Source organism: Misgurnus anguillicaudatus, chromosome 7, assembly GCF_027580225.2.
Source record: "Misgurnus anguillicaudatus chromosome 7, ASM2758022v2, whole genome shotgun sequence".
NCBI lineage: Eukaryota > Metazoa > Chordata > Actinopteri > Cypriniformes > Cobitidae > Misgurnus > Misgurnus anguillicaudatus.
This window is the reverse complement of record NC_073343.2, coordinates 7590774-7615627: the sequence shown is the minus strand read 5'-3', so window position 1 is coordinate 7615627 and position 24854 is coordinate 7590774. Positions and strand designations below refer to the sequence as shown.

The following is a 24854-nucleotide window of genomic DNA, read 5'->3' as shown; positions in this document are numbered from 1 at the left end:
TGAGTGAGAAGTGACGGTGTGGGCCTCTGGAAGCCGCCCCCATCTGTATGTCGACAGGTTTCGGAGTGTGGCGGTGAAGACTTGGAAGCTGGCGGTGTGTGTGTGAGTACAACTACGGGCCTTTGCATTGCTACTTTACCTGTGTGTTTTCCCTTGTGGCAGAGTGCGAGGCGAAGGAGTTCCGCCGCCCCGTGGTCTCTACAAAAGGGCGCCCCTGTCCGGTATTCGATCGCCCTACGGGCATTGAGGATAGGGCAGCGCTCGGCCCGGTGAGACGGTGTGACATTTTGCCCCCCCTGCTGACCAGCGAACTCGCCGAGAGGGTTTTGCCCCCGGCGCCTTCTGGGGAAATCATCGCCCGTTTGCCCTTCTGTGTAGGCCAGCCGTCGTAAGCCCGCCCCCGTGCATTGTCGATCAGAACGCCGTACAGCGAGCTAAGGAAAAGCTGCACTTACTAAGAGCTGTATACAGCGGAGAGGTGAGAAGCATTCAAGTTGAATTAACCGTGTTGTTGTGTCCAAGCTGCCTGTGGAGAAAGAGAGAACGAGAGTGAACATCAGGAGAACGAACTGTGGACAGTCATACGTACCCAGAGCTGTAAACAGCGGAGAGGTGAGAAGCATCCAAGTTGAATTAACCGTGTTGTTGTGTCCAAGCTGCCTGTGGAGAAAGAGAGAACGAGAGTGAGCGTCAGGAGAACGAACTGTGGACAGTCATACGTACCCAGAGCTGTAAACAGCGGAGAGGTGAGAAGCATCCAAGTTGAATTAACCGTGTTGTTGTGTCCAAGCTGCCTGTGGAGAAAGAGAGAACGAGAGTGAACGTCAGGAGAACGAACTGTGGAAAATCACACTTACCGAGAGCTGTAAGCAGCAGATAGGTGAGAACGATCCAAGTCCAAACTAAACGTGTCTTTGTGTCCCAGTCGCTGCCTGTGGAAAGAGGAAGGAAGGAGAGTGAGCAGTGAAGCACCTGCCTAGTGCGACACAGGTACAACGGGTGAAGAGAGAGTTAAACCCCTAAAATCACACTATTTTATCTTTGCCTCCAGGAAAGAACAGGAGGGCGCCACGGATAGCGGAGTTGGGCAGGAGCCTGTGTTCTCGTCTCCCCCCCCATTACCTTTGGTTACCAGTCCCCCCTGGAACCCCCGTTGCCCTCTTCCCCTTCTTGCCACCTCTCTGTGTTGTGGTCTGCCTGGAAGGCCGAGAGAAAGCTTAGTTTTAATTGCCCCTTCCCCATTTCCCAAGTTATTTTAAATATTTAAATAAAGTTTGTTTTAATACTTACCTGTTCTCGTGTTGTCTGGTCATTGGGTTGGCTTTGGGGACCTCCTCGAGGTGGAAGTTGAGAAGGGGCGTGGCTTTAGCCATTAACAGCCCGCCCCTAGCCGTGACATTAGCATGTTAACTAACAACACAAGCAGCAGTAATCTCATATAGTGATATATAAGTGCACGGCTGCGCGTAGTTTAAACGTGTCATTTCTCCGTCTCGCGTCATTTCTCCCGCTTGCGTTTTAACTCGCAAGTCGACAAAGAGACGGATTAAAAACACCAAATGTAAACGGGAATTCGTCTCTCTTGTCCATTTATAATCCAATCGACCAAAGCGCGTCTTAATACCAGGTGTAACAATGTTGTGAAGAAGACACTGCGTGACTGCTTCCATGCCACCTGAACTGAGAGACTAACTGAAGTGAAGGGGGTGGGGGATTGGATGGTGTCACTACAGTGAGTGACCTGGGTCACCATTAGCAACCAGTAGGGCGCACTCTGCTGGACAAACAAGTACTTACATCTTTCAAATGCATTTAATGTGTTCTGTAACAAACGTTCATATCGGCGCATATCTGCGGCTTATACGCCGATACAGATATATCTGCGACATGCTCATATCGGCCGATAAAATCAGCAAAACGATAAATCGGTCGGGCTCTAGTCAGGAGTTTGCCATGGGATTGCTATTGCAAACCAGCTGTGTGGATTCATGTTTCATGTCAAAGGTCACAGAGGGTCTCTATAATCACATGCAATTTGTTTACCATGAAGTTATGCATTATTTGTGTCATGTGGTATGCTGTGTGTGGGTCAGGAGTTTGCCATGGGATTGCTATTGCAAACCAGCTGTGTGGATTCATGTTTCATGTCAAAGGTCACAGAGGGTCTCAGTATAAGGAATAGCCAAGTTACAAGCCTGAACAGATACATAGTAGCCGTTTCTCAATGTCAAGGATACTTCCTTGGCAGGACTAGTCCTTACAAGTCACTTCCTTGAGAGGCGAGTCGAGGCTCCTTTTAAGCAATCGGAGAACACGTTAAATGGAACAGGCTAACAAGTGCACGTCATTACGTCATTGCGTGATTAAAAGGTGTGCTTTCGGTGCTGCGCGCATAGGATTGTGGGTGATTTCAGCGCGTGAAGAGCGTGAGGGATACAAATTTGCATCCTTTCCTGTATATGGGATATTTCACGAATGAAGGACTCAGTCCTTGGCTGAAATTTCGAGGAACCTCGACATTGGAACAGTCCTTCGACGGACGTCGATGACGTAGCATCCTCGAAATACTAGCTTCCGAGGATCCTTCCTTGACATTGAGAAACGGCTATTGTTTTAACCATGAGGGGAGGGAACAAAGACCTTGTCCTTGTCCTATATTTGTGGAAACATTGGTATGGGTGCCTGTTAAGACTCTCATGAATCAAAGTATGTTTTTATGTGTGTATGTATTTATTCCCTCTGTTATGTTGTATGTCATGATGTTGGGCCTAGAGCCTGTAATAAAGTTTATATATATATATTAACCAAGCCCTGGCTCAGAGGGTCAGACTGATTTGGAGGATCCTCCCAGGACTTCACTCTGGTTCTGGGGGGATTCACCAGGGCGGCCTCGGCTTCTTATTTTGTCCGGAAAATAAAAGTCTATCTCTTGAAATCAAAACCTAAGACTGAAGATTGTTTCATTTGAGGAAAAGGAAAACCACAACATTTTCTTAAGAGCAAATCAACATATTAGACTCATTTCTGAAGGATCATGTGACACTGAAGACTGCAGTAATGATGCTGAAAATTACAGCATTATTGTTTCTTATTACATAACATCGGTTGCGTTAGCTAGTGCTAAAGAGCAATCCAACAATTCATATATCCAATTTGTTAGTTAGACTTAACTAAAAATATGCTCTTCATATTCACATCACTAAGCAGCTAAAACTTTTCTTCTGTTTTGTGTGTTTCAGGTGTTTTATGATTTACCAGGCTCAGCTACTCATTTGATGAAGTGGACTTGTAAGTTTTGCAATTTTTCCTCATACATTGAAAAGACTATAGTGAATCATTACAAGGACAAGCATGGACGTGGAAGAACAGGTTTTACTTGCATTTACCTGAATTGTCTTACCGTCTTTCAATCCCATGTGGAACTTTTAAAACATTTGACGGACCACAAACAAGGAACCAGTCCCGTTGCTAAACTTCGTTGTGAACTTTGTAATTTTTCGGCGCCAACCAATATCAAAAATAATTTTCTTCATTTAAAGAGACATTTGATAAAAAGAGAGACTGTGAATTGCCCATTTGTGGGGTGCTGTTTTACATCTATAGTAGCCTCGACTTTTACTGCTCACAGAACCCGATATCATCAGTCTTCTACATTCAATAATTTCAAACCTGAACTTATTATTTATTGTCAAAGTCAACCCACACAGCAGGAGACTCCTATGCGGATCCGCGTTCAAGTCGCCAAACCCGCGTGACTCGTTTTGGAGCCGCGCAGAGGATCAGCTCCGGCTCCGGCAGCGCGGTAAATTCTACTGTCAAACAGCAGATCCTAAACGGACCCATGTCGGATCCTCGGACGCGCCTTTACTGAACGGTTAAACGATGCACACCTGTCAATCAAGATTTTCTTGCTGGGACACGGTTCAGCTGAACCCTCTTTGGAGTAAGTATTGATTTATTGATATAATTGTGCCAGTAAACATTGTTTTTTAATCATACTAATGATTGTAATGACGTTGATATTAGGAAAACTTGAGCATGTTCACTCGTGGATAATGGTTTAGCCCTAGCTGTGCATTATTAAGTTTACATGTTGGCAATTTTGGTGTAGTGTATCTGCCATCTTCTTTATAATGAAAATTAATCTTTGGCAATTTACTCATTGTTTGACTCGGTTCAGACTCACGGTCACACTGCAAGATGCCATGTGACCTAATCAGTGACTAAATGAATGCAGGTGTCAGTCAGTGACTAAATGAATGCAGGTGTCAGTCAGTGACTAAATGAATGCAGGTGTCAGTCAAAGCGACTGTGTGGTTGGTAAAGACAATCTTCTCGTCTGTTATTTTGAGCGGCTGTTAACAGGGTGATTTAACCAGAGGTGTGTAACGAATTCCATTTAGAGTTTTGGGTAACTAGTACTTTTAAAGTGATTTTTAAGGATACATTTACTCAAGTACATTTCTAGTGAAAAACTGTACTTTTACTTCATTCGGTGGTGTTATTATGATAAGCATACTTGACTTTGGATGCTACATACCATATCTGTCTGTTTGATTACAGGTGCTGTGTTCAACCTGGCAACAGATCGGGCAACGAGGAGACTGGGAGAAATGATTAAATAATAAAAAAACATTTTTGTTGAACAACTTGTCTTTCTCCAGTTATTCATTGTCAGATGTTTTCGCTGTTCATAGTGCAGCATTTCATTGAAGTTGTAGCCTAATAGATCTAGTATTTTATGTTTGCATTGACCTGGGCCTATAAAGCACTAATTTAGGTTTTGACCACAAAAATAATATTTTTAAACAAAAACAGAATATGCTATAACTGTCCATAAATGTAAGTGGCAATTTTATATTTCCATTGAGTAGTAATTACTTTTGTACATTAAATTGATATATTTTAGTGAAACTTTTCTGTTAGACCCATTTACAATATTGTTAGGTTAAAAATACAAGACAATGCAGATTTAAGGTTCTATATTGCTGCAGTGGCCAGGCCTAGTGATAGTTTTGGTTTTATCCTTTAGTTTAGTTTATCCTATTTTATCCTACAGTAAGAAGGGATTTTGAAATTGAAAGTGAGATAAACGGGTCCAAAACGGACCCGGTCCTGATAGCAATAAGCTCCGGAGCGGATTCGTAACGGAACCGCTCCGGAGTCAGTAGCTCCGGTCTGCATCCGTTGCGGATCCGTCCCGGAGCTTATTTCAGACTTTTAATGAGTCCGTTGCGGGTCCGCGGCGGATATATGAATGAATTTGCGCCACGGATGCGGAGCGTATGCAGCCCGAGGCCACGGCGGGTCCGCGATCCGCCTTCATTGCGGATCCGTCACTGCGCGCAAGTGGACGCCGACACGGGTCCGTTTCGCGGGTCCGTTCCGGAAGCCGCGATACCTCCGCGACTGATCCGCCACGGAGTCCTTTTGCTGTGTGGGAAGCTTCTGTCAATGAAGAACAGGATAACTTTGATTTAGAGTCACCAGATGTTTCAGTGACCGAACCTGACTCTTAGCCTACACAGAAGTCAATTGAGCACAGAACTGCATTCCTTTTCCTTCGACTGCAAGCCGTCCTTCATGTGTCAAAGTCTGCGATTCAAGAAATTGTGGATGATTTGTTTGATATTGGAAAATGTGCTGGACAAATAACTAGGGAGTCAATTGAGAATGTTTTGGAGAAGCATAATTGCACATCTGAGGAATGTTTGACATCCTTGACTGAACTATTTCAAAGTGCTAACCCATTTAATTTCCTTTCAAGAGAAGGATCTTTAGGCACAGACTACAAAAGGCAGTTATATTACAAAAAGAACTTTAGTGTCATTGAACCTGTCGAATAACTTTTGAACAGACAAGAAAAGTTTCATACTGTTATCTATATCCCTATTCTAAAGTTACTTTCAGATCTTCTTAAAAAAGAAGAGGTACTGCAAGCACTGGGGAAAAACAAACCTGTTGAACAGTCTGGTTACTACAAGTCTTTTCTGGATGGTGACTTCTATAAATCAAATGGAATCCTCTTAGGTCAAGAACTAAGCGTGGCTATTACTTTGTATATTGACGACTTTGAAATCTGCAATCCCTTGGGCACATCAAAAAAATAGTCTGTGGTGTGTATTGGGTTATTGGCAATTTACCCTCTAGATACAAGTCAGCATTGTCATCAATCTACCTTGCTTTACTGTGCAAGGTTGAGCATGTCAGGATTTATGGTTATGGTTGTGTTTTGAAGCCACTGATTGAAGATATTAAATGTCTTGAAACAGTAGGTGTGTTTGTAGAGAAACTAGGGTGTAATGTTAAAGGCACCATCTTGTTTGTTGCTGCTGACAACTTGGCAGCACATTCCTTAGGTGGATTCCAAGAGTCTTTCAATGTTGAGAAGTTTTGTAGGTTTTGTCTAGCTAGTCGTCAAGACATACAAACGTGTGATGTTAGAACTGGGAACTTTGTTTTAAGGTCACCAGAATCATTTGATGAAGCTGTAAATGTCTTGAAGCAGACAGTCCTTGCATCTGTTGATGGTGTGAAACGAGACTGCCCTCTCAACAGCCTGACAGGTTTTCACACATGCACAGGCTTTCCACCTGATTTTTTACACGATGTGCTGGAAGGGATTGTGCCTGTAGAACTAAGTCTGTGCCTTGCAGATTTGATTTCAAAGAAGTATTTCACATAAGAAGAGCTTAATAGTGAAATACAGAGTTTCCCTTTTAAATTCTCTGATAAGACAAATTGTCCTTAGAAAATTCTTTCAACTTTTCAAAAGAGTGGAACTGTAGATGGTAACGGCCACGAGAATTGGAGTCTTGTGCGTTTTCTTGCCCTCATCATCGGCCCTCGTGTTCCAGAAGGGGATCAAACATGGGAAGTAATCCTTGAGCTGAAAGACTTTGTTGAGCTCTTAGCGACTCCATATCACACTGAAGAATCACTGTGTTATTTGCAGACCAAAATATCGGATCATAGACCGTTAATACTGACATTTTTCCCGGATTACAAATTGCGCCCCAAACATCACTTTATTGAACATTATCCTTGCCTTATTCAAAGATTTTGACCCTTAATAGAGTGTTGGACAATCAGGTTTGAGGCTAAGCATTCTTTCTTTAAGAAGGTAGTGCGTGATGCCAATAACTTTAAAAACATTCTGCTTACCCTTGCCTCAAGACACCAACTTATGATGGCATATTATCTTGAAATGCCCAGCATTTTTAAGCCTGAGATTGAGACAGCAAAAGTGACTGATGTTTGCCTGGGAGTCTTAGATGGTGGTCTTAGACTAGCAATCTTGAATAAATTCAGTGATGTTGACACAGTTGGACTGACCCCTAATGTTTTCTTAAATGGAACGCAGTATTTAAAGGGAATGATACTTTCTGTTGGAAGTACAAGTGGACTACCCAACTTCGGAAGGATTTTGGAAATATGCATTGTACCTGCTGGTCATGTTTGTTTCTTCGTTGAACCTTTTTCAACTTACTATGTGGAGCATTTGAGGAGTTAAAATCTTGTGAAGAAAAGTCCTGCTGAGTGTCTCTTGGTGAAACCAGAGGATCTCAATGACTACATGCCACTTGTGTCATACCTTGTCCAGGGTCGCCTGTTAACTACTCCTAGAACATTCTTGCTGAATTAAGGCTGTTGTAAGTTTGTGTTTTTCTACCCTGATGTAGAAGAATTAACCCTCTTGGGTGTCCTGCAAAATATATTTAAACAGCCTGATCCAAAAGAATTAACCCTCCTGAAGTGTTTTCCAAATCTTTTCAGTAGTAACCATTTGTTTGTATGTATACAATGAATTAAACCTTTTTTTCTTCTCCAATTTCAGGCCGAATTGATCCACGATGCTGCTGCGAGTTGTCCTCTCTGAGACGGATATCAGGCGCCTTTCCATCAAAATCACCCCCCCCCACTGTTGGCACTGTGCCAGGTGTTGCGTGCAAACCTTGGCCTGAGAGGTGGATTTATTTTACAATTTGAGGACCCTGCGTTCAAGGATCAGCTGACCAATTTGACAGACATCCGGGACCTTCCTCAGGAGAGAGCAACATTGAAAGTGTTGTTCACAGCTGATGCAGCCTGCTCGGATTCCACATTGGACACATCCAGCCTTCCATCTCTCAGTAGTGGGGAATCTGACTCCCAGCACTGGCCTGAGCCCTTCCCATGCTGCAAGAAGCAAATGGAAGATATGCAAAGGATGGATCTGTGCTGGTGATTTCTAAAGGTATGAAAACTGATATCCTGGACACACTTGCAGACAGCATGTCAAAGATTAGTCCTTATCCTGAGAGGCAACACTATGAGAATGTTGCCAAAGCACTTGTGGAGAAGCATCCCAGTCTAAAAGAGCCAGGGTCTGGAAAGGGTTGGTACGGCTGGTTCCACAGCCTGAAGTTTAAGCTTGGAAACTATCGACAGAAGTTAAGTGCAGCTGGATGCCCAGAGGTGAGGGTCAACAAAAGAAAAGGAGTAGAAGCCAAGGGACCACGTATGAAGAAGTCAAAGAAGGGCGAGGTCCACTACTGTCCAGATCCCCCTGAAGGACTGAGTGATGAAAACATGGAAGAAAAGCGGAGGATGATGGAGGTACATCATACACACACATGCACATCACACATGCACATCATACCTGTCTAATATTACTGCATACATACCTGCCTATATTATACTAACTACCTACACTTTGCTTTTGTGTTTGTGAAGCCTACTATTTTGTCTTAGTATGTGTCCTTTGTGCTTGTGCAATCCTATTCAGGTGGAAGTGCTGAAAAAAGACCAAGACCACCAGCAGATAGATGAGCTGATGTCTGCCACATTCTCCAAGTGCAGAAAGGAGATTGTAGGGGATCAACCTCTCATTGTGGATGTCATATCTAGATGGCCGGCCATGTTCTGTGAGAGACAGGTATAACAATAGACAACATTCAGCCTAAGATTAATCACTTAATCCAATGACTGGATATCAATGTATGAGCTTCCCTTCAGGAAGTACTAGAGGGATGTCTGATACTGTACTGTGGTCCGTTCAGAAATGTTTTTTTTTTAGTCCGAATGGTGGCGTGAATGTGCATACAGATAAGTGAGAGGATTGTGTTTAGTATTACTGAGTGGATGAAAGCCTTTGACAACAAACAACCTTAGCTCACTAAATTTTGAGTCTATGCTTTGAAAATCTTTTCTCTAATTTCTTAACCTTTTTGTCTCCTCAGGTTCGGGCAGAGTTCAAAAGAGTCATAAGCATAGACCTTCTCGAGTCGTTCCTCGATGGACTTGATGATCTGGCACCAAGACTGCTGGAAGTGTACGAAGCTGCGACCAAGTCTGCAAATAAGCCTGCACTGAAAGCCATTTTGGACTGTCTGAAGAAAGACGTGAGTAGACGAGCTGAGAATTGTAAAATTGGGCACCAGATGTTTGCAATAAAATCTCAACACTGCTTATTTTTGTTTTGTAGGACACAAACGATAGGAGAAGGACTGCTGCTCTGCTGGGTCTGCCACACTACCTAAGAGAAGACCCATCAGACATCATCAGGATGTGTGATGTAAGACCTTTTTCTGTCATGCATAACAGCCCATATACACTTGCACACACACAAACACACACCCCCCACTCACCACACACACACACCCCACTCACCACACACACACCCCACTCACCTCATTACACACCCCACTCACCACACACACACACGCACACCACACACACACACACACACACACACACACACACACACACACACACACACACACACACACCCCACTCAATTCAATTCAACAAACACACCCCACTCACCTCACTACACCACGCACACACACACACACACACACACCCTTTATCACAGAGATTGGATTAGATGCACTCATGGCTGTTGATAAAGTCATGTGTCAGCAAAATAGTGATGATGCAGGGAGGAGTGAGGGGCAGAATAGTGATGGGGAGGATGAGGGTTGGGTGTAGCGTTAATTTCGTCAGACGAGACAAGACGAAATATGTTAATCAACGACCTTTTTTTCCATGACTAAGACGAGACGATGATGAGACTGCACCAATGTCCAAAAACGCTGACTAAGACTAAATTAACATGCTTTTTTGTTGACGAAAAAAGACGAGACTAAAATGTTTTGCATAAAATAAAAACCAAGATAAATTCTCTCTTCATTTTCTCTTATTATAAAACTGTGCGTCTGTCATAACTCCAGACAAGCTTGCAGCCATGGAGGGGATGCAACTTGGCCTGTTGATAGGCTATGAAGGTGACAACCAGGATGCCTTTCCACGTGAGGTCTTCAATGTGGCAGTTGTGGTTGAGGAGACTGTTGTGCTTCACAACTTCAAGGATGTGCCATCCAGCTTTGCCATGCTTTTGGGGATCATCTACTGCGTTAACCTTGAGTATCCACGAGCCATGACGTATTCCTTTGAGTTCCTTCAGAGGGTAGTGATGAAGATCAAACCAGATCAAGCCTCTGCCAGAGTCCACGGCATCCGAAACAAGCTCCTGAGGTATAATTTGTAAACCATGCCCCACCCGAGAATAGGATTGGAATTCCTTTTTTTCATGTGTTTCTGTTGACATGCAAACCAAAGTTGAAGGCAAAAGCACTTAAGCAAACAGGAGAGGATCCCTGATTTTTTTGTTGAACTTGATACATTTACTTTTGTTGGACTGAATACAATTAACGCTGAATATTGTTCAAATAATGGGGTCAAAGTATACTGCATTCAAGTTTCAAATATTTGAAAACAGTCAGCTGCCGTCTGAAGTTTTAGTTTGTGTTTGGGGTTCAGCACAGCTTTTGGTACAAGTCAGCTGGATCTGTGAGATTAATGTTAAAAGGTTTTTAAATGTTTACATTTTAAACCTGTTCAACATTTCAGTGTTGTGTAATGAAAAAAAGCTAATGCTTTTAAAGTTATGTATTTTCTATTGGGTGAATATGAATAGTGTTCAGTACAGCTTTGGGTGACCTAATAGGCATATGACAAGCAGAGGGGTGTGCATGCGCATATAGAAGGTGAGATGTTTCCTGCAGTAATCATCAGTCAACTTAACCTCATTAGGTCACACACACTAATAACAATGATAAACAACTTAGATGACAGGCTGTGTTTTTTTTTTTTTGGAGGTGCTGAATGTAGATATCTATACTGCTGTATGTGTCTATTGGTCTATCTAGCCTCATTATGTGACCCACACCCAACTGAAGTTTGTTACAAAAAAAAGTTTTGATTACAAGTGTTTATGTATAGCTTGTATTGGCTTAACATTGGTTTTAATAAAAAAAGTTTTGTACTCAAATTTGTGTGTTTATAATTAAGTTAAAACAAAGATATTATTTTAGATCATCTTAACTTGATACCCTAATTCAAAGACATTACTTAATGGAAATTACTAAGTTGAACCCACTAATGGGGATAAGTGAACAGAATGCTCATTAAAGGCAGGGTAGGCAGGAATTATCTAAAAAACTTTTTTACAAGTTTGTCTAAACTGTCTTTATATACAAATGCATAATTAAAATGTAAGTACTCTAAAAAAGAGAGTATAAAACTCGAGTGTCTGTAGACCTCTCACGACTGTGTTAAACACAGTTAATTATTTCCATCCGGGACGAAACATATGATTAGCTTGCTCAAATATCACTCTCTCTCGTGACCATGGCTCCACCCGTTGCTATGGGATCTGCCCAGACATGCGCACACCCGATTGATTTGAACGTGCACGAGGCAATAGGCAGAGCAATAGTACAGCAGAGAAATAGCACTCACAACTCACAGAAACTGCATTCACATCTTACAGTACCTGCATATCCAGTCAGCGAAGGCAAAAAAGGAATAAATGAAGCAATCAAACGAGAGGAAATATCGCGTGGCTTTTCCTCGAGTCGATGATGCGGTATTGTCTGCGGAGTGTAGTCCTCGTCAGAGTCAACAATGCTTTCATCACAGAAACTCTTCCATGCAAAACACTGGCTGAGTGAGTACTAAAAGCCATCCGTTTATAAAAGCCATCTGTTTATATTCCTAGTGATAAAGTTAGGTGTATTATTACATGTGATTGTGACTTGATGTTATTACATGCACCGCGCTCCTTCCTCTCCGCTTGTCTGAGGTACTTCGCGCGTTCATGTGTTTTGGGGGCGTGGCTTAAGAAGAAACCCAGAAGGGAGGGGGTGGAGTGAATGGAAAAGTTAGCTGTGTTTAAAACAGTGCTGAGAGGTATACAGACACTCGATTTTTATACTCTCTTTTTCAGAGTACTTACATTTTACTTATGTATTGATATATAAAGTCAGTTTAAACAAATTTGTAAAAAAGTTTTTTTAGATAATTCCTGCCTATTCTGCCTTTAATGAGTTCACTTTATTTTGAACTTGCATAGCAAAGTTGAAACAACAATAATTGTATAGTCATGTTGACTCGCAGAAGGCAATTCACAGCTTAACAAGACTCAAAATAATGAGTTAAAACAATTCATGAATCCATTTTGTTTTTACTTGAAATTTTGAGGCAGCTGCTTAACTTATGATTTTAAGTAGAACCAAGTAGATATTTTTTACAGTGAACATCTTAAGAAGTACTAAAGATGAATTTTTAGTATATTAAGTACAAAATTAGTGTTCGAAAATAAAGCACTTTAAGTACACTATGGAAGTGTAATACTTTTTCACCTGCACTGTAAAAAAATTCAGTAGAAATTACAATGTTATTGCAGCTGGGTTGCCGGTAATTTACCGTAGATTTAAATTTATGTTATTTACTGGCAAGAGTTTGTTCAAAGTTAAATAAATATTATTATTATTATTATTATTTAAATATTAATAAGTCTTTATCTTTACAGAATAAAACTATACAATAACAGCCTCATGCAAAGCATTCTGGGAACCAGAAATCATCATCAACCTTTTTCTGTTTTTTGCTCCAGATTTTGTTTCCCAGAATGTTTTGCTTGATGCTGTTTTTTTAGTTTTACTCTGTAAAGATAAAGACTTGTAAATGTTTAATGTTCATTTAACTTTGAACAAAATGTTGCCAGTTAAAAACATAAATGTAAATCTACGGTAAGTCTCCGGCAACCCAGCTGCAATTTCTACGGAATTCTTTTACAGTGTGGGAATTCTTAAATCAAGATGCATTTTCTTGATGATGAGATAAATGATTTAAGAAAATAAGTAGTTTTTAGACAAAAAATATTTTTTAAATTTAAGTGAACATGCTTAAAACTGTGATGAACGAGGCGCTCGCCTCGTCCTCCGATCGCCACCAGAGGGAGCCATCCCCTGAGTTTTAATGCTCATTTCGGACTTCATTTCCCATGATTTCACATACCGGGACTGATTACACTCCACCTGTATCTCATCATGAACCCTATTTATACTCCACTAGGACTTTCATTCAGTGCGAAGTCTTGATTTGCCACGGCTGTCATTTCTGAGTGTTTATCCTGTCTGTTTATATTCTGGTTTGTGACTTAGATCTGTTTCCCCATTATTACGAGTGATTGCTGCCTGCCCTGATTTCCTGCCTGTATTAAGACTACGAGTTTGCCTGTCCCTCGAACTGTACTGTTGGCGTTTAAAATTCTTTTCTTCGTTTGGGATATCAAAATCCAGGCGTACATTCATGTCTTCACTAGAGCTTCAACACACACAAACAATATTAACATATTTGTTTGACAATTACAAAATGTTTTAGACATTTTTGTAGCATAGTACCCACAAATCTACATAAATTGAATATTAATAAATGATTAAATCGGTTTACCGGTGTTCTGTCTTTACTTGCAGATGTACTGAACCCTGTGAAGATGTAAAAGGTTGTTATGTTAAGTATTAAACACTACTGTGATAGTATTTAACATACCATTTTTATAAAGGGATGAGGAAAAAATACTTTTAGTACTCACCTTTCCAACAGGCAAAGAGAGTTTGATCTTTTTTTTAGTTGGTACAGGTTTTATAGGGACAGTGGACAGCGGGTTTAGCTGGTTGACATATACACCATCTACTTCTGTTACATCCTGGACAATGGACAGATGATAAAACAATTGTTAAGCTTGATCTAATCCACTATTTTCACACATTTATAGCACCAATAAACTTATATATACATTAAAAATGTCAGTCTACCAGGGGCGGATCTACTGGGGTGGCACGGGGTGGCAGTTGCCACCCTAAATAAAAGCATTGCCACCCCATATGCCACCCCAGCGCTGGTATCCTAATATATATAATATATACCCGAGTAGGCTCTTTTAACCAGAAAGGCAATGTAGTTTTTCTCTGCGTGTGTTTAGGGGTGGGAGACACATATCTGACGATGATTGGTGTGTGTGTCTCAGAGGGGGTGGGACAACCACATAGCTGAAGGTGATTGGCTTAATTTCCATCGTTAGCCAACCAGAGGCAGCAGAGTTCATACCCGGTCAATGAGAAGCACGCACAGTCCGTCCGAGCAGAAAGTCTTTTACAGTGTAAAAAAGTCCGTGCAGTCTTGTCAACTTGGTGACTTTGTCGCTATATTAAGAAACTTTTAGACCCCTTTCGCGACTTTATTAAAAAAACGACTTGGACAAATCTAGCGATCTGTTCTGGCGTGGTTGGAAACTTTTGGAAGCTGCCGTGAAAGCATGCATCACCCCATAAGGCACTCCCATGCAGCCCGGTTCTCGCGCTGCAGTCCATCCGTGATCCGAGTTGCACAAACCCGCGACAACAGAGCGATGGAAAGTACAACGAACTCAAAACAAAGGTAGCGGATGCAAGCACAAAGTATAAAAAAACACAAACGTTACTTTTCCATCGTTGAGGTGAAAGGCAAGAATGTTTATGAATGTGCAACTTATGCCCATGAAGAGAGAGTCTCTTCACGTCTGTAGCAAGTAATTCTGATCTAAAGCACCTCACATCATCACATGCTGGCAAAAAAATAATGTTTTCTCTTTAGTGTCTTTAAAGGCCGGGATACACTGCACGATAATTGGCTGTCCCAGACGAAAGATTGCCATCGTGAAACTATCGTCGCGATTTCTGTGATCGTGGCTCTCCATCGGTGGTCCTATGTTGTACAGTGAGAGAGGTTCAAAGACGGCCGTTTTCCCGGTCTTGCGTCCAAAGATAGCCTACGATAGTTTTCTGGCAGTGTCAGAAATTCGGCATGATCACCGCACAGTGTGTTTGCTGCTACGACCTGCGCGCCGGTATTTGTTTACCACGAGCGCATGCTGGTGACGTTGCGCAACGTGTGACGCAGCCGCCGAAGCTTCCGTGTCATCATCGTACAGTCTACACGCCTCTCGTACCCGAGTTTAAACGATACATGTCGCACAGTTTGATAAGGTAATGATCTTATAAGAGGACAAAAATCGTGCAGTGTATTCCGGGCTTAAGTGATTAAGTTGAGCATCACATCAGCAAATCAAAGTACTTAATACTGTAATATTTCACAGATAAATGTTGCATCAGGATAAAAATACAAAAGTTAAACTGTTGATTGTTTAATATTGCCTGAGGTATTGCTTGGTAGTTAAAACTACTGATCTGCACGTTTGTGTAAGCAGTAAATATCTTTTAAGCAGTTCTTTCTAGCCCGTCATGTCTTGTTAGTGGGCAGCAATCAAAATATTCAATACGTGCATATGAAAACGCTCGTTATAATATAGTCTTCATTAAGGAGACAAAACTATTCAGTGTTGTGTATGTTTAGAAAGCTTGAAAGACAAAACTTAATGATATTATGAAAAGAAGGCTGATATCCATTTTTTTAACCAAAAAGAATAGAAATATCAAATACTTTGGGAGTGGAAGGTACAAATAAAACAGAAAAATATGTTGTGGAAGGGAAAGGAGTAGATGAAGTCATGAAAGAATGAAACATATGGATGGCAAATAGCTAAAAGAAGTGAAAAGACAGAAATCCATCATGAAGTGAGTGAAAGGATTAAAGAAGAGGGTTATGATAGAAAGAGATGTGTGCCTTTCATATATGTTTTACATTAATATAAACTAGGCAAACCTATTTTATTTATATAACAGTCTTTATACCATTATGTTCAACTTTGCTCATCATGGTTACAGTCAGTGTTTTTAGATATTGGTAAGATGTGTGTATTAAGACAAAGGGTGCTACAGTAGAGATGCTAAAGGTAGCTGCTTGGGTACTTATAGGAACATTTGTTGTTGCCTGTTTTTATGTTATAAAAATTTGAGGTCCAGTGTATACACCGCATATAGTATATACAGTATATAATTTTTTGTATCCACGACAACCATGCAAGGATGCTTACTTCATTGCCACCCCTCGTAGTTCTCATGCCACCCCCTTGCCACCCCATAAATAATTTTCTAGATCCGCCCCTGCAGTCTACAGTAAGTCAGTACACACCTTTGATGGCATGAGACTAAATTCAGTTTCCAGGTCTCGATTGATGTAGTAGGACATAGATTCTGACAGCACACAGTCTTCTTTAAACGCACCTCCCAGTTTTAATAGAAGGTTGTTTACTGAAATAAACAAAGACACATGTACAAGCAATATATAAATACATATACAGAAAACCTAAGCATGGTGGTTTCCCGGACATGCCTTGTCCTAATCCCAGACTAAAATGCATGTTTGAGCTGCCCTCATTTAAAAATATCTTGCATTGACATACAGTATCTTAACATACAGTATGTCAGTGCTATTGTTTTGTCTCAAGATGCACTCCAGTATTTTTTGTGTAAAAACTATCTAGTCCTGGATTAATGTAAACCCTGTCTGGGAAAATGCTCCAATATCTATTTCTACTGGTCATAAAATTAAGCAAAATGTTGTATTAGCCTGAGTAAAGTATATTTAGTATTTACAATTCTCTTCTTTATTTAATTATTACTGTCAGAGATAGTGCATATGTTAGTTTTAAATGTCTGAACTAAAAACTGATCGGAATCCCCTTTGTTTACCATTAGTCCTTAGATTATCTGCTTTCACTTCCAGTGCACACAACGGAGCTGCCTGAAATGAAATATAAAGCGAATTTAATCAAAATCAAATCAAAATGTATTAATAAAGCACAATAAAATCAACAGTAGTTGACCACTGTGCTGTACAAACCTTGCTAAAAAGACATAAAATAAAACTAAGACGGAAAATAAAATCACTGATAGATAAAAGATCCTAAAACTCCAAGGAAAATTATATTTGGAAAAAAGTTACATTTTTAATTTAGATTTAAATTCAGATTCTGATGGAACTAATCAGTGGGAGACTATTCCACAGTTTTGGCCCAACGACTGAAAAGGCACGGTCACCCCTCAGCTTCAGTCTGGATTTAGGAACCATCAGCACTCTTTTCTCAGAAGACCTCAATGGTCTAGCAAATATATTTTAGCATAAAAGATCACTCAGGTATTCACTTAAAGCTTTAAAAACAAACATTATGTGCTCTATCATACACCCGGCGCAATGCAGCGCAATGGGCGACGCAAGTGTCTTTTGCTAGTTTCAACCCAGCGCACTGATAATTTCACGTTTAGCACCACGTTGTTTAAATAGCAAATGCATTTGCGCCCCATTTTGCATTTGCTCTATCATACAGCCGGCGCAATGCAGTGCAATGCGCGGCGCAAGTGTCTTTTAGTTTCAACCCAGCGCAATGATAACTTTCACGTTTAGCGCCACGTTATTTAAATAGCAAATGCATTTGCACCCCATTTTGCATTTGCTCTATCATACAGCCGGCGCAATGCAGTGCAATGCGCGGCGCAAGTGTCTTTTGATAGTTTCAACCCAGGGCAATGATAATTTTCACGTTTAGCGCCACGTTATTTAAATAGCAAATGCATTTGCGCCCCATTTTGCACCCATGGGCGTTCTGATCTAAAAACGAGGTGTGTTCAGGCGCATTGTTGGCACGTTGCTATTTTGAGGCAACTAAAATATACTACGCCATTGACCAACAAAAACCTGGTGTACAGTATAGAGTCAATGGCGATATCGTGTTTTTGTTATTTAATGAGCGCGATAGAAAAATGCGCCTATAAACGGGACCACAACAGGATTTGGTTATCAAGCACATGGATCCGCAGCAACACAAAAAAACATTTAAATGTGAATAATTAAAGGATTAAAATGGAAAAAAATCTGTATCTCTTGTTTGTATTTTTAAAGTACAAACCTTTTCTTGCATATTTGCTAATTATTTTATGAAATTACAGTCATTATGTAGGATATCAAAACATTTACAGCAATTAAAAGCCTGCTAGTTTTAGGCTATTCCATGACTGAAAGAAAAAGGCTTTTAAAGGTTTTAATAAAAAATAAATAATAATTTCAATACAAATAAAAGCAACACAATTTTTAACATTAAACTGGTGGTCTTCTTCCTCCGCTTAGTTTTTCAGTTTACAAATTTCGCTTTCTAGGGGTTAGGCATGGCGCCAGGCGCAACTTGCTTTTAAAGGGGATGAGAGCTGAAACTCTCATTGGTTTATTGCATGTTATGCCCAAAACACACCCAATACTCATTACGAAAATAGGAATAACCCTTTTAGGTCGTGCGCTTGGCGCATAAACCATTTTTCCCGTCCTTAAATTAGCAAAATTGGATTCTGACACACCCATTTAGACCGTGCGCAATGCACTTAAGACTATGTATTTTTAAGAATATATCTGAGTTTACTAAGAAAATGTCCTTTTTATATCATCATTTAAAAAATATATATATACAGTACAACTCAGACATTTTAACAAGTTTATACTGAGTGTAGCACAACAGTAATGAATGTTCTTACCTTCAACACTCCATTAGAGAGGTACTGCACAGGATTCTCAGGGCTTTAATATTCGTAACAAATAACACACTGTTAGATGTCACTGTAGAAGCAGTAATAGAGTAAAAACCTACAGTACAATACCATAATCAATATATTTCCATATTACAGTAAAATCCCTTCGTTTGTACTGCATAACTGGACAATATTACTGTTTTGCAAACGTTTTCCGGTAACACTTTACAACAAGGTTCATTAGTTAATGAATTAACTGACATGAACAAACCATTAGCAATACATTTGTTACAGTATTTATTAATCTTTATGAATGTTAGTTAATAGAAATAAAGCTGTTCATTGTTTGTTTATGTTACTTTATGATGCATTAACTAACGTTAACAAGGTTTTAATAAAGTATTAGTAATTGCTGAAATTAACATAAACAAAGATTAATAAATGCTGCATAAGTGCAGTTCATTATTAGTTTGTGTTAACTAATGTAGTTAACTAATATTAACTAATGAACCTTATTGTAAAGTGTTACCTGTTTTCCCAAACGTTTAACAATTTTTACTCACCTTGGTGTCACCTTAAACTCCACCCACAACTCATTATTTTTCTGAAAGGAAACAATGAAAACAATCAGGCAAATTTAACCGACTACACCCTATATTAATTTAAATTACAAATTCATGTTTACTGATTCAAAGAAATTCAAACGTTTAGTCAGAATCAACGAAAATGTATTTTTCCAATACAGAATTTAGATGAAGAAAATATACTATAAAATGCAATCGTAAAGAAATGCGATTATTGGGCCTGTAGAGAAATATTTTCACTGCTGTTTTCCGTAAATCTGTAAAACCTAATCTCTAAAAACTATTGTGCATGCATGTTACAATTTTAAAAAGAACTGACCTCATCATCATCAGAAATGAAGCATTTTGTCATCTTTTGTCCAAGTGTGAGGTTACTGATATCAAACAGGATGGTAGAACAGCAGTCATCTTTTGTAAAGGTGTCAGCATCATAGATGTAGAATTCCAGAATGTTCTGAGAAAACAAGAACATGCATCTTAATCGAGTAAAGTCAATGGATTAGTCACAAAAGTTTTAGGTTTAAAATATTTTGCAGTCTCACGATCAAAGCAAAAATACAATGAAGTATCTCTGGGGGGTTATATGGTGATAGTTAGAGACCAAGGGCATCCAAAATAATAACCTGCATGTTTGTACACTGTTTCCTCGGGACTTTACTGTTCATTATAGGAGCATTTCAACATCAATTGCATTATGTGTAAAGAATATATCTCATACAACAATATGTAACTAAATGTGTTGGTTAAGTTAGGAACAGAAAGGATAGGAAATGGGTGACTGTTGTTGGATGAACCAAACTGAATTATGTACCTTGACACCACTGTGTACTCTGAATCGGAAGGTTTCATTCCATTCTGGTGCATTGTTGTTTGTGATGGTCTTGGTGCGATGAGAGCAGGTGCAAGCCGTGGGTATTTTTAAGACAACGTAGCAGTCAGAATCCGTCACTTAAGAGAAAGATAAAAAAGTGTTTTTTTTTTTGTAGAATATGCCATATGTTGTATATAACAAATCAAATCCAGTTTATACACAGTATTTAGTGCCTTAGTGCTTAGTGCCTCTATAAAACTGTATATTTGATTTTTGGTATCTAAGAAAAGAAGTTGATTGGCTCACATAGGTCATGTGACTGATTGAATTTTGCTCTCAACACTGTGACATTGAGGTTCCAGTATGGCATGAACTCCTGTAAACATGAAAAAATAGCATCAGTCTTTAAATCTGAAGCACACACAATTCTGTTGTAATCACAGATAAAACAACAGAAATATCGGTAACACTTTACAATAAGGTTCATAAGTTAACATTAGTTAACTACATTAGTTAACATAAACTAATAATGAGCTGCACTTATACATCATTTATTAATCTTTGTTAATGTTATTTTAAGCAATTACTAATACTTTATTAAAAACTTGTTAACGTTAGTTAATGCACTGTGAACTAACATGAACAAACAATGAACAGCTTTATTTCTATTCACTAACATTAACAAAGATTCATAAAGACTGTAACAAATGTATTGCTCATGGTTTGTTCATGTTAGTTAATACATTAACTAATGTTAAAGTGTTACCGAAATATCTAATGTTACTAAACCAGTTTAATGTGGTGGTTTGTCTTTTCGTCATCATTTAAAAGAGCCATTTGTTTTATTAACTGCTTTCTTTCTTCACAGTGCTTTAGCACGCGCTAGTTGAAGGTGCATGGATCATTGCTTTTTATTTTATTATTAGCCTACTTAACTACAAGAGCATGCATTATATGCGTAGGTATATCTACTTGCCAAAATTTTATATACTGTATCTAAAAAATTTGATTTCATATGTTGCAAATGGTATTTCTTTAAACATATGAAATAGCAATTTCTGGTCTTTTGAATATACTATAAAAATTGTGTAAATTAGTAATGTGAAGATAATAAACAAAAATCACCTAAACATATAAATAAATTAACAGTTATGTTGATTTTTTATGGGCTGAGAATTTAATATCTGTCAAAAGTGGTTGTGACATGTTCCACCAGTAAAATACACATGTTTTATTTTAAGAGTTTTATTGCCAAGTACAAGGAATTTTCTTTGCTACTTGAAGCTTCCAGAACAGACATAAAACAACAGCAAGTCACATAAAATTTAAATAAAGAGTAAAATTTAAAATATAAAAATATATAAAATAATAAAGTGTAAATTTAATACTTCATAATAAGGTTGTTTCATCATCAAATATATGTAAGCAAATGTTTATTACCTTCTGCATGTTTGCCTTCTGAGTAGGACTACAGTTATGTGTCAAAGCCAAAATATACAATAACATTATGGTATGTCTTACTAATAGTCTAATATAATACAGAAAACCTGTGGAACTCGTTTGTTCACAGTGTTACGCGCCCTGATAAAAATGTTTTATAATGTTTTGGGTTTGTCTTCATTTTTATCTTAATCTCATGCCACGTTTATGAAAGTTTCTATTTTCTCTAACATGTCAATGTTCCTTAAAGATCGCCACACTGTAAAAAATTATTTCCTGCCTTAAATGTTTTTGTTTAATCAACTCAGATTTACAAGTCATATCAACTTACTATTATTTATCTTGACTAGAGATGAGTTGTTACAACTTAAAATGAAGTTGACATATTTTAACTGTATAAGTTATAACAACTTATCTCTAGTCAAGACAAATAATAGGAAGTTGATATGATTTCTAAATATGAGTTGATTCAACAAAAAATTTAAGGCAGCAAATAATTTTTTACAGTGCAGTAAACTCGGTTTCACCATGTATGACAACAGGTCCCTGCATCAACATCATTGTTGGTCCTGAACCAACTTTTCTATCAACCAATCACATAATAGTATTAGATTTAAGATTTGACTGGATAAGAGCCTTTTACACACTTTCTTATCACGCTATTATTTTCTGGAATTTAAGTGGCAAGGAATGGGCAAAACATGTACCTACTGTCATGGTCCTGTCAGACATCCGTGCTAGATGTAGGTCTGAGTGCATCTGACAGGACCGTGGCAGTATCATGTTCTGTGTGGGGACATGTGGGATCACATTCTGTGTGTGGCGGCCACATGTCCCCGGTGTCTTGTTGCTGTCGTGATCTTGCCAGACCTTAGTGTAGATCAGGTCTATGTTCTGTGGGCAAGGTCAGGGCAGCAGTGTGTGTACGTGGGAACACGTGTGTTCACATCATATCTGTGTGACACGTGTTCCCAGTGTTTTGTGGCTGTCATGGTCTTGCCTGACCTTGGTTATTATCCAGAGGGCAGGACCAGGGCAGCAGTGTTTTATGTGGGAATACGTGTGTATTCACATCATATCTGTGTAAGACGTATTCCCAGTGTCTTGTCACTTTTACCCTACTCCCTTATGTAATCATGTCTTAAGTGATTAATTATGTTCACCTGTTCCCCATTGATGTGGTGTCTTTATAATGCCCTTGTGTTCTCTGTGTGGTGTGCATGCGTTGTTTGATGTTTGATGTCTGTTGATACAGTGTTCTTGTCTCCAGTGTCATCCGAGTATTTCTTGTATTCTGTTTATTTTGTGTTCCTACACAGTGTTTATGTTTACCTCTGTTTTTACCCCCTCGTGGGTGTTTTTAGTTTCTGTTAATAAATAGTTATATTTTCATACATCTTGCGTTTGGGTTCGTCTTCTGTTAATTTTCCAGTTATCCGGTAAGACCAACCGTGACATAACGCACGCACCCAACAGAACCCAGCGAGATGTTTGCTGGCAGCCGCCTGGCGATACGGGGAAGGAGATCCCGCCCCGCATACGAGTCGGGGTACGAGTGTTATGACCCACTCGTATGCGGGCCCGAAGGTAATGCCAGGCGGCGACCGACCGGATCGTTTGGATCCCGCCAGACGCAGGCCAGCTTGAGGGCCATTAGGACCGGGGCTATCCGGCTGGAGGGATCGACTCCTGTCTCCCCGGTGTTGGAGACTACTCCCGGGGCCAGTCTTGGACCTGCTCTCCCTGCGTCGAGGGGGAGGAGGACGAAGAGGGCCTCGGAACCGGTGCAGCCGGAGACACGTCATCCGCCGGCGCAGCCGGAGACACGTCATCCGCCGGCGCAGCCGGGGACACGTCACCAGCCGGCGCAGCCGGGGACACGTCACCAGCCGGCGCAGCCGGGGACACGTCACCAGCCGGCGCAGCCGGGGACACGTCATCCGCCGGCGCAGCCGGGGACACGTCATCCGCCGGCGCAGCCGGAGACACGTCATCCGCCGGCGCAGCCGGAGACACGTCATCCACCGGCGCAGCCGGAGACACGTCATCCGCCGGCGCAGCCGGAGACACGTCATCCGCCGGCGCAGCCGGAGACACGTCATCCGCCGGCGCAGCCGGAGACACGTCATCCGCCGGCGCAGCCGGACACACGTCATCCGCCGGCGCAGCCGGAGACACGTCATCCGCCGGCGCAGCCGGAGACACGTCATCCGCCGGCGCAGCCGGAGACACGTCACCAGCCGGCGCAGCCGGGGACACGTTACCCGCAGCCGGAGACACGTCACTCGCCGGCGCAGTCGGAAACACGTCACCCGCCGGCGCAGCCGGGGACACGTCACCAGGCGGCTTTTCAGCCGCGGGACGTTAAGTTTCATAACTTTGGACATTTTGTTTCCCCTGTTTTTGCCCCACCACCCCTTCATCATATTTTGTTTTTGTTAAATCACCCTAATCCTTTTGTCACCTATGTTTGTTTACCTCTGTTGTTCGTTGTAATGTTGTCGTGGTTGTCTTCTGTTGTGCAGTCTTTCGTTCCTCGTGTTTAATGTTTTTGTTTGTTTTTGTTTGTGACGTCTTGTATCCGTCTTTTAAGTGGGGGGTACTGTCATGGTCCTGTCAGACATCCGTGCTAGATGTAGGTCTGAGTGCATCTGACAGGACCGTGGCAGTATCATGTTCTGTGTGGGGACATGTGGGATCACATTCTGTGTGTGGCGGCCACATGTCCCCGGTGTCTTGTTGCTGTCGTGATCTTGCCAGACCTTAGTGTAGATCAGGTCTATGTTCTGTGGGCAAGGTCAGGGCAGCAGTGTGTGTACGTGGGAACACGTGTGTTCACATCATATCTGTGTGACACGTGTTCCCAGTGTTTTGTGGCTGTCATGGTCTTGCCTGACCTTGGTTATTATCCAGAGGGCAGGACCAGGGCAGCAGTGTTTTATGTGGGAATACGTGTGTATTCACATCATATCTGTGTAACACGTATTCCCAGTGTCTTGTCACTTTTACCCTACTCCCTTATGTAATCATGTCTTAAGTGATTAATTATGTTCACCTGTTCCCCATTGATGTGGTGTCTTTATAATGCCCTTGTGTTCTCTGTGTGGTGTGCGTGCGTTGTTTGATGTTTGATGTCTGTTGTTACAGTGTTCATGTTTCCAGTGTCATCCGAGTATTTCTCGTATTCTGTTTATTTTGTGTTCCTACACAGTGTTTATGTTTACCTCTGTTTTTACC

The 24854-nt window shown here is 40.6% G+C and overlaps 2 protein-coding genes and 1 long non-coding RNA gene across 3 annotated transcripts; 1 reads left to right on the top strand and 2 right to left on the bottom strand.

Annotated features, from left to right (window-relative positions):
- Positions 1-8175: 8175 nt before the first annotated feature.
- LOC129431718 (uncharacterized) lies at positions 8176-11285 on the top strand. The gene is made up of 5 exons (XM_073870035.1): positions 8176-8598; positions 8768-8917; positions 9222-9383; positions 9467-9556; positions 10215-11285. Exons 1-5 carry the CDS (start codon positions 8176-8178, stop codon positions 10254-10256), a joined length of 867 nt encoding a protein of 288 aa, XP_073726136.1. The 3' UTR covers positions 10257-11285.
- A 2307-nt stretch (positions 11286-13592) lies between these two features.
- Positions 13593-17126, bottom strand: LOC141365249 (uncharacterized). The gene is made up of 3 exons (XR_012370448.1): positions 16959-17126; positions 16399-16517; positions 13593-13653 (listed from the first exon to the last, which is right to left on the bottom strand). It is a non-coding gene; the product is annotated as an uncharacterized lncRNA (long non-coding RNA).
- Positions 17127-18749: 1623 nt separating this feature from the next.
- LOC129417757 (cytosolic phospholipase A2 zeta-like) lies at positions 18750-21792 on the bottom strand. The gene is made up of 6 exons (XM_073870034.1): positions 21618-21792; positions 20484-20553; positions 20178-20314; positions 19686-19820; positions 19346-19386; positions 18750-18831 (listed from the first exon to the last, which is right to left on the bottom strand). Exons 1-6 carry the CDS (start codon positions 21681-21683, stop codon positions 18750-18752), a joined length of 531 nt encoding a protein of 176 aa, XP_073726135.1. The 5' UTR covers positions 21684-21792.
- Positions 21793-24854: the final 3062 nt, after the last annotated feature.

What these genes read in the sequence shown, in the direction of transcription:
- LOC129431718 (XM_073870035.1), top strand. Translation starts at nt 8,176, where the DNA reads ATGCTGCAAGAAGCAAATGGAAGATATGCAAAGGATGGATCTGTGCTG. An exon ending in TGGACTGTCTGAAGAAAGAC is followed by an intron (nt 9,384 to 9,466) that starts GTGAGTAGACGA and finishes TTTGTTTTGTAG; the next exon opens with GACACAAACGATAGGAGAAG. An exon ending in ACATCATCAGGATGTGTGAT is followed by an intron (nt 9,557 to 10,214) that starts GTAAGACCTTTT and finishes TCATAACTCCAG; the next exon opens with ACAAGCTTGCAGCCATGGAG.
- LOC129417757 (XM_073870034.1), bottom strand. Translation starts at nt 21,683, where the DNA reads ATGTTATTGTATATTTTGGCTTTGACACATAACTGTAGTCCTACTCAG. An exon ending in CAATCAGTCACATGACCTAT is followed by an intron (nt 20,315 to 20,483) that starts GTGAGCCAATCA and finishes CTTTCTCTTAAG; the next exon opens with TGACGGATTCTGACTGCTAC. An exon ending in TCATTTCTGATGATGATGAG is followed by an intron (nt 19,387 to 19,685) that starts GTCAGTTCTTTT and finishes GTTTCCTTTCAG; the next exon opens with AAAAATAATGAGTTGTGGGT.